Below are 9,869 nucleotides of genomic sequence, written 5' to 3'. Positions count from 1 at the left end.
AAACTGAGTGAAGACTTCTGCTTTAACGGTAGAAGAAACAGCTACAGAGTCATCAGAGCAGAAAAGAGCAGGAAAGGATGAACTAAAGTTGTTAGAAATGTTTTTGGCAAGATGCCAAAAGGAGGGGAAAGAATTTGAGTTGGAGAGTTCTGAGCATTTAGTATGAATAAAATCATTTTTAGTAAACGACAGATTTTGCATGATTCTGGGCAAAAACATAAAGGAGATGAGATGCCGGGGTGAGATGACTCCGGTACCTTTCGAAAACCCTCTCCTTGTTGTGGACAGCGTTAGGACAAGTATGATTAAACCATGATGAGAGAAAGGAACATATGCATCCATACCAGAGAGAATAACCTCTGTATTGCGCGAGGCACTCATAGTTGGGTCTCTTTCATGAAGACAATGATCATCCCAAGGAAAATCAAACACGCACTGCCTGACGGCCTTCCAATCGGTAGCTTCAAAGTGTCAAAGGCACCGCTTCTTGGGAGGGTCCGCAGACCATTTGGAGCGATAGGACAGGTTAAGATGATAAGGCTGTGATTCGAGGAGCCCTAAGGATAGAAAAGATTAACAGAATAATATTGACAACATAGTAACGCTAATGAATACTGACCCTGTGAAGGTGTTCTAACATCAAATGATATTTCTGATTAATACCAATTGAAGTATCATTCACCGTGATACCGTGATACTTATATCCGCAAGAAGGCTAAACTCCCTCTTCTTGAATACGGACTATGTCATTTTCTTTGATATTGTATAAACAGTACTACTGAATAGCACAAATGATTAAATTGATAAAAAAATAACACAGGAGCATATGAAGTGAAATTCGAGTAGAGAAATATATAACTACAAATATCTGTTAGAGAGACAAATAAGAAAAAGAAAAAAAAAGATAACATCGTCCTGTCTTCCGATACACAATTTCACGTGTTACTGGAAGACTACTATTTGAAATTAATATTTCATACTATATCTGGATGTTACTTGCTCTTATGTACAGTAATTATTTTTCGCATGATTCAGGTGCGAGTTCCGGCTACATTGTTGTATGCATCAAAACTCGCCTCATTAGTGTTCTGCTTCACAGCTTGGTTAACACACATATTTGAACCAACGAACACGAGCCCAAACTCCTCGCTCACTGACTCCCTTCCCCCCTACTCTTCCCCACCACACTTTCTTCCCACTTGCTAACTCCGAGCCTTCCTAAAGATCGATTGATGTACCATCTCTTAATTGACAAACTACATGCCAAACCCCACTAAATTTCATAGAAGTCGTGAAATCTATCTATCTCGATCTGTCTATTGCTAGACACCTTAATCCTGTAACGGGTGAATAATCACAAATCGCCTCCATGTCGCCCTGTCCCCAGCCATTTCACTGCCCTGCTCCCAGCTCACACACCCCTCTCTCATAATACCTCTCCACTCCATCCCTCCATCTCATCCAGAGGTGTCCAAACTGGTGGCCGGCGGTCCACAAGTGGCCTTCGAAAAGAGTGGCCCGAGATGACTTAAAAAATAATGAGAAATAACAAACGGAAAATCCTGTAAAATATGTCATATGATCAAGGGAACAAATATTACAATAATGTTAGGAAATATTTATTGATAATTTGACTGACAAAAACACAACTTCAATGATTTATTGGTGAATAAATATGTCACGAAACTATTATTCAAATATAATCTATAACTTGAAGCAGAGGCCAATGCCACAGCAACGATTAGAAGGCATACCGAACTTCTCCAAACGTTTGAATTAGCTGCGGCTTTGCCGTATTATATTATTATACCGGTATTATTGTCATCCAACAAGTTTCCAGTTTCATATTACAAATTTAACATTTGCATGCACTTTAATGTAATAATGTATAGTACAGTGTGCATACATAGTTCACCAGTATGGTGGAAATCTGGAAACAGTATTTCCTATTTTCATAAATTCTGACGAAGTGCAAAACGCAAACACGCTGGTCTAGGCTCCTAGGGACACAAGTACCACAACACTGGGTGTGTTGGTACTTGCTTAACCGGTATTATTATACTGTTTCTACATTTATTCGATGTCTGTTGTTATTCTGGCTTATAATGAACTGGAATAAAAGTTGTTAGAAAGAGTAGTCACCAGCTGAAATTGATAATAAGGGGTGTTGATTGCCTGTCACAAAGTTACATGTAATTCCTTTGCAGATTTCGATAAAATTGGGTAGACATGGCCCTCAGACGATCAACAGAACTGAAGTGTGGCCCTTGGGACACCACTGATCTCATCCTTAGCCTCCCCCTCCCTCTCCTCCTCCCCACCTTACATACACTCTCCTCGTCAGTATCTCACTGTCCATCCTCTCCACATGACCAAACTACCTCAGTGTGTTTCTCCTAACACTTCCTATAACATCCACACCACAACTCTCCTTCACATCCTCATTTATCAGTCTCTCTCCATGTGACTCCACAGGCTCCTCTCTACTAGCTTATATCCACTGCTCTCACTCTTGACTTCTATCCCTCCAACAAGGTCGAAGCTTCACTTCCATACGTTAGAGCTGGTATCACAATACTGTCATGTAGTAACTTTTTCACTTCCATGCCCACTTCCCTGTTTCTTATCACTGCTTTCAAGGAACCTTTCTTCCCTGTTGTACCCTTTCAAGCACTTCACCCTCTAAACTTCCATTCTTACTCATCGCACTACCCAAGTACTGAAATGCACTCACATTTTCCATTTCTTCCTCATCGAACCTCATTGTACATTCACTGATTTCATTTCTCTCGAAGACCTTCCCTACATTCACTTTTAGATTCCGATTCTTACACACTCTCCCAAACTCAACCACCAAGCCTTGAAGCTCCCCTTCGTCTTTACCTAACAACAGAGTATCATCTGCAAACAACAGTACAGGGAGTTTCCAAACACTGCCCTCTCTCATTAGGGCCGCTCCAGCATCCACTGCCCTACCTTGTTTCTCTTTTATAACCTATCCATATACAGACTGGACAACCACGGAGACATGACACATCCCTTTTTCAGTCCAACCTTCAAACAGAAAAATTCACTCAGTTTACTATTCACACGCACTGCAGCCTTTTCACCCTCATACATACTCTTCACGGCACTCAACAACTTCTCATCTAAACTTTCTCGAAAAGTAATAGATTGACCTTATATGGAAACATTCCGCTACATGTATCCCATGACAGACGTTCAACGGATGAACTTCGTTCGGGATCCGGTTAACGATCCGGAACTGGTGGCCTCAAGTAAGTGTTCGGACGGAGGTGATATTAATGTAGAGGGCTTTCATATATAAACTAGGGCAATGTTTTTAGGATTGTTCGGCCTTGCCGGAGGTATTCGCTCTGCTGAGCCCCCTTCAAGTTATTATTATTAGTATTTTTATTATTTAATCTATATTATATTATTAGTATTTTTATTATTTAATCTATATTATATTATTAGTATCTTTATTATTTAATCTATATTATATTATTAGTATTTTTATTATATAACAAAATATTAGTATTTTTATTATATAATATTTTACATTATAATTTATTGAGCGGTAGGTGGGGGTGCTCGCCATCCACTTACTCGATGTAGCGCTGCTCTCGGGTGTCTGCTCTTTCCTCTCTTCCATCCTTCCTTCCTTCCATCCTCTTGTCTTTCTTTCCTTTATTCTTTCCTCGTCCTTCTACTTGCGGGTGACTTTACACTCCCTCTTCTTTCTTTCCTTCATTCTTTCCTCTTCCTTCTGTCTGTGGGTGACTCTACACTGAGTGACAAGCCAAATGGTTTCCTCTACACCAGGAAACCATTTACTACGCTGGGTGGTAACCATATAACCAAATTTTGGGGCCTGGTGGTTTAGTTAGTAATTACGACACTCCACTCGGATTGAGCAGGTGAAGGTTTACATCCAAGGGCTGGTTGGGGTTTATTGCTCACGTAATGCCACTCAGGGATGAGTGAGGCTGGTCGCTCTCATCTTAAATGTCAGGACCAACTTGCCTAGCCCCGGGCTCCTAAGCTCCTCATGGGACAACGTAGGATTGGATGATGGATGGATGGATAATTTATTAGAAGCAGCAGTAGTGTTAGTAGTATTTGGATGCGCCCAATTTGCTACGGTCATCGAGTCATCTGTGTCAGACTGTGATCAGGATATTAAATAACCCAACGTCATCATTCATTAGGAGACTCCTTAGATATCATTTATTGTTCCAGCGAGCGAAGCGACCGAGAACACCAAATTTAGTCACAGTTTGGACCCCTGTCAGATGTATCCGAGCGAAAGATTTATCACATCAGCAAGAAATGGGGGTAGGGGTCGGGAGAAAAACTCTGAAGTACAGTAGCGAACATTTTTGGATATCTCAGCCAATTTTGAAGTTACAAGAAAGATAAACACCAATTTGGAAATCGCATAAAAATCCTCAGTTATATTCATTTCATAGACAACCCGTAATTTCCAATAGGTTTTCCGTAAATCGAGGAAACTAATTTTTATATTGCAGATTAGCGTAACGACCGGGTGCGCAAGAAGTAGCGGTCGAAGGTTGCGTGAGTAGATCACAATTGTTGACTATACAGGGGTTTTATCCGCCCCTGCGTGGAGTACAACTCTCATGTGTGGGGATGCTCCCCACATACAGCTCTTCTCAATGGGGTGGAGTCAAAGGCTTTTCGTCTCATTAACTCTCCTCCTCTTACTGACTCCCTTCAACCTCTGTCTCTTCGCCGCACTGTTGCATCTTTATCTCTCTTCTATCGCTACTTCAATGGTCACTGCTCCTCTGAACTGTCTGCATGCATTCCTCCACCTCTACGACGGGCACGTAGCACCCGTCTGGCAGCAAACTCTCATCCCTTTTCTGTCCAACTCTCTAATGCAAGAGTTAACCGTTACTCCCAGTCCTTCATTGATGCAACAGGTCACCTCTGGAACTGTCTTTCTTGAAAGTCTGTATTTCCTGCTTCCTATGATCTCCAGTCTTTCAAACGCAGTGTCCAGGCATTTCGAAATGATCGGATCTTGAATTCGACTCACTCTTGTATTTTGTTTTTCTCTTGGAAGGAACAATAATTGCGGGCTCGCGGCCTTTGGTTCCTTCTTCCTTACATAAAAAAAAAAAAGTATTTTCCGACGATTGCTGAGAGGAACCAGGTTTTCCCTTTTCAAAACAAATAATCCTTCTGTTGGCTTTTTTTTTTTTTTTGGATATTTTTAATTGAATCCGAGTCAGACTAATACAATACCCTGAGCGACGAAAGAAACTCTGAATTTCTGATTTCTGAATAGAGTCGGAGCTCACCGAGAGACTTGGTGAAAGTAATTTTTGTGTGTGAGCAAAAAGCAATGTCATTATTAACATGCTAGGTCTGAAGCCCTAGACCTAAAATTAATACAAGAGAAATATTGGTTTTAAGAAATGCGAGGGAATATTTTTTGTGTAATCTAATAAGTTGATTTTATGTTCAGGTCAGGAAATCAGAGGAAGATGATGAGCCACATGAGACAATATTCAGCACTGCCTGACTTGCTCGCTCGCTCGCTAGAACACGTTCCACAGTGTGGACGCCTGTTACATGTTATACAAATTTTCTCAATCTGTTCTACCAAGTGAATACTTTTAGTTAACAGTTATATTACGCAATCAAAATTCGTTACTCCCGCTTTCTTATCCACCTTCACCCTCCACCACCACCAAAATGCCAGATCCCTCTTTCACCCACATCTTACCACTTCACCCCCCATCAAAACCCTGATTTCCCCCCCTTCTCTCTGTCTGTCTGTCTGTCTGTCTGTCTGTCTGTCTGTCTCTCTCTCTCTCTCTCTCTCACCTTCCCTGTTGAAGCTCCTGTGTGCGGTGTTCATAAGGTTGTTTTCCACGTCTCGCTATACCATGATCATCACCCATTCTCGCCGTGTCGTGTGATTGTTGGTTAAATTTATGTTCCATGTGAAACTTACGATATTAATAGCACGCCTTAACGTTAACATACAGTTACGATACATACATACCGTACACACACACACACACACACACATATATATATATATATATATATATATATATAGATATATATGGATATATATATATATATATATATATTCATTCATTCATTCATTTTTCATTCATTCGGCTCCCAGGTAGGCATTTAGCCTGTCAGGTGGATCAGCCGTCTCCAGTTGGTTCTCTCAAAGGCCTCTTGATTTCTCAATGCTTCGATGTTATCCATACCTCGTCTGTCCAACAGTTCCTCCACACCATCTCTCCATCTTTTCCGAGGTCTTCCGACTGATCTTCTGCCATCAGGTCTCCAATTCCATCTCTCCTTCACTATTCTTGACTCGTCCATCCTCTCAACATGTCCTAGCCATCTCAGTTGTGAATTTTCGATTACTTTTCTCACCGATGTTACTCCAACCATTTCTCTTATTGTTTCCTTCCTGATTCTGTCTCTCCTTGTTTTGTCCACTATTGCTCTCAGTGGTCTCATTTCTGCTGCTTGAACTCTGCTCCAGTCTCGGGTTGTCAGAGTCCAGCTCTCAGATGCGTATGTGAGTATAGGTGTTAAAATAGACTGGAATATAGTTCTCTTTGCCTCCAGTGGTACATATCTGTCTTTGAGTATTGGATATAGAGAGCATACACATCTGCTATATTTAGTTATCCTTTCGGTGATCTCTCTCTTATTCTTATCTCCCTCCTTCGTGAAAATACACCCCAGATATTTTACAAGTTCTACTTCTTTGACCTGATCGCCCCCAACTACTATATCATCCGCGTCATCATTTTGCTTTTTCACAGTGAGTATTTCTGTTTTGTTTATGTTTATTGTTACTCCTGCTTCTTCAAAACATTCCCTCCAGCACTCCAAAGCTCTTGTTAGTTGTGGCCGGCTATTACTCCAACATGCGATGTCGTCTGCGTAGGCCAATATATCCCCTTGCTCTTCATTTCCAAACCTTTCCTTGAATCTTTTAATTATCATGTCCATATAAGCAATAAACAGTAATGGGGATAGTACACTTCCTTGTTTCACCCCAGTTTCCACTTCAAACCAAGTATCTTTTTCATACCCCGTTCGAACCTTACATTGATGAGGGTCATATGTACTCTTAATGGCCCTCTTCAATCTCCCAGTGATTCCATATTCCTCTACAAGACACCTCCAAAGCTTTTTCCTAGGAATTGAGTCAAAAGCCTTTGACAGGTCAATAAAGGCAACATATAGGTCCTTGTTATACTCCCAGCATTTTTCCATCACCATTCTGAGTACAAATACCGGGTCCGACGTGCTTCTGTCCTTCCTGTACCCAAACTGCTCTTCTCCTAGTCTGTTTTCAATTATAGATCTTGCTCTTTTCTCTATAATTCTTTCGTAGAGTTTAGCTATGTGGTTTATAAGCGATATGCCTCTGTAATTATTACACAGTCCCGAATCACCCTTTCCTTTAAATATGGGCACTATGATGGTTTTGCCCCAATCCGGTGGAATTTTTCCATTTACCCATGCTTCATTGACCACTCTTAACACTGTTTCTTTTAGTCGATTACTTCCATTCTTGATCAATTCAATAGGTATTCCATCGCTGCCTGGTGATTTATCGTTCTTCATCTTTATCAAAGAGTCCTCGAGTTCTCTCATTGTTATTAAGTCATCAATTTCGTCCTGTGCTTCATACTCTGCACCCAATCCATCTCTGTACTCCTCAAGATCTACTGTCTCTCTGTTTAGTAGTCTTTTAAAATAGTTTTGCCATCGTTGATTGATTTTGTCCTCGTCTGTGATTATATTACCATCGTCATCTTTCAAGTTGTAGATCATTGTTTTGTCTTTACGGTATGATTTTGCCAGTCCAAATATTTTCTTTTTAATTCCTCTGACATCTTCCTCTAAAGCTTCTCCTAAGTCTTTCCAAACATTTCTTTTTGCTTGTCTCTTTATGTTCTCAGCTTCATTTCTTGCCTCTATATACTCAAGTCTTGTCTCTGGGCTTTTATGTTTCAGCCACTTCCTCAATTTCTTCACTTTATTCTTCACTGCCAACTTAACTTCTTCCGTCCACCACGGTGTATGTCGTTTTCTGCTTCCTCCTACCATTTTTACTCCTAACTCTTCTTCTGCAATTCTTCTTATAATGTTTTCTAATTCGACCCAAGTTTGGATCTCATCATCCCTATTTTCAAGTTGTTCATCAATTTTGTTCATATAAGTTTCCCTTGTCACTTCATTTCTAAGTGGTTCAACATTTATCATCTTTCTCTTCTGTTTTTGTTTCACTTTACTCCTGTTTATAGTTAGGTCCCCGACAAGTAATCTATGGTCAGAATTTAAAGAGTCTCCAGGAAGAACTTTAACATTGCGAAATATCCGTTTATCTGATGTTATGAAGTAGTCTATGATGGATTTTTGGTCAAATTGTCCAGTTACCGTATTCCACCTATATCGTGTGAATTGATGCTCTTCTTTGTGTTCAAAGTAGCCATTCATGATTTTGAGATTATTTCTAACACACAAGTCGATCAGATTTTCGCCTTCAGTATTCCTGGTTTCTTCACCAAATGGACCGATAATATTTTCTATTCCTTCTCTCTCTTTTCCCACTCGGGCGTTGAAGTCTCCCATAAGTATTGTTGTATGATTTGGTCTGAGGTCACAGTTATCTTCAAGAAGTTCCATATATTCCCGTTTTTCATCTTCGGAGTGTCCTTGTTGTGGGGCATAGACCTGGTATATGATATGTTTCATATTTTTTATATTCAAGGTACAGTACATTAACCTTTCATTTACAAGTTTGACTTCTTGTACATGTGGTGATAGAGCTGGTCCTACTATCATAGCTACGCCATGATTCCTTCTTCCTTCTTCCACACCACTATACATTAATACAAATCCTCCTCCCAGATCTTTTCCCTTTTCTTTTCCATGATGTCTTGTCTCTGCTAAACCTATCAGGTCTATTTTTCGTTCTTTCATTAGTTCGATTAGTTCTTCTTCTTTGTCTGTGTAAGTACATACATTAAGTGTGGCAATTCTAATTTTTGTTTGAGTATTCCGGTTCATGTCCCTTAAACGTTTCCGAGGTCGACATTGAATGAAAAATGAATGAATGAATGAATATATATATATATATTGTTACGGAACAGAGAAAGATAATGTACACTTTAAGTGAGAATACTAAAAATCACTACTGTCCCGTAAAGTTCCAGGTTCAAAGCAAAATAGGTAAAATTACAAGTTAAAGTTTAATGCTCAAACTAACAACAAAACATTCAGGACTCATAAGGATAATGTAATGGCAAAAAACAGGTTAAATATATAGTTAACTGCAATAGCCTCTATTAACACGAAATTAGCAAGAGTAAATTTATCTAAGTCAGCCCTGATAAAATGAAATACCAGATAATACTCAGTGAATGCAAGATATATTATTACAGATACAAATTATTATTAATAAGGGCTGACACCCAAAACACATGAATGACAAAAACCTTACTAGGCCCAAGAATTAACACCTTACGCTACACAGTACAAGAAAAAATGCAATAACAGTTATACTCAAATTACACAGCTGCTAGATGGTTGGAGACTTCCTGAGCACTCACAATAATAACAACTGTACAGGGGAGGACAGAGATGTGAACAAAATGAGGAGTAGATCTAAGTGGCAATAATGCAGAGACTGAGCTCATTATATAGGGGCCGGCAGAGCTTGATACAACTTGTAAGAAGGACGCGCAAATGAAGCCATAGGGGACAAAGAGTTGACACTCCTGCTCTGAACAACAGAAAGAACGACTTTACTATAAGGGAGGACGGAGGGAGTGAGGTAGAACACGCTC

The 9,869-nt window shown here is 39.9% G+C and overlaps 1 protein-coding gene across 1 annotated transcript; it reads right to left on the bottom strand.

The window, feature by feature from the left end:
• Positions 1-471: 471 nt before the first annotated feature.
• LOC145394438 (uncharacterized) lies at positions 472-8,775 on the bottom strand. Its single transcript, XM_080268301.1, has 2 exons — positions 7,119-8,775; positions 472-557 (listed from the first exon to the last, which is right to left on the bottom strand). Exons 1-2 carry the CDS (start codon positions 8,773-8,775, stop codon positions 472-474), a joined length of 1,743 nt encoding a protein of 580 aa, XP_080124427.1.
• Positions 8,776-9,869: the final 1,094 nt, after the last annotated feature.

The sequence above is a fragment of the Coenobita brevimanus genome, chromosome 27 (assembly GCF_032717465.1).
Source record: "Coenobita brevimanus isolate Jiangsu-jjx chromosome 27, ASM3271746v2, whole genome shotgun sequence".
NCBI lineage: Eukaryota > Metazoa > Arthropoda > Malacostraca > Decapoda > Coenobitidae > Coenobita > Coenobita brevimanus.
This window is presented reverse-complemented; position numbering and strand designations above follow the sequence as displayed.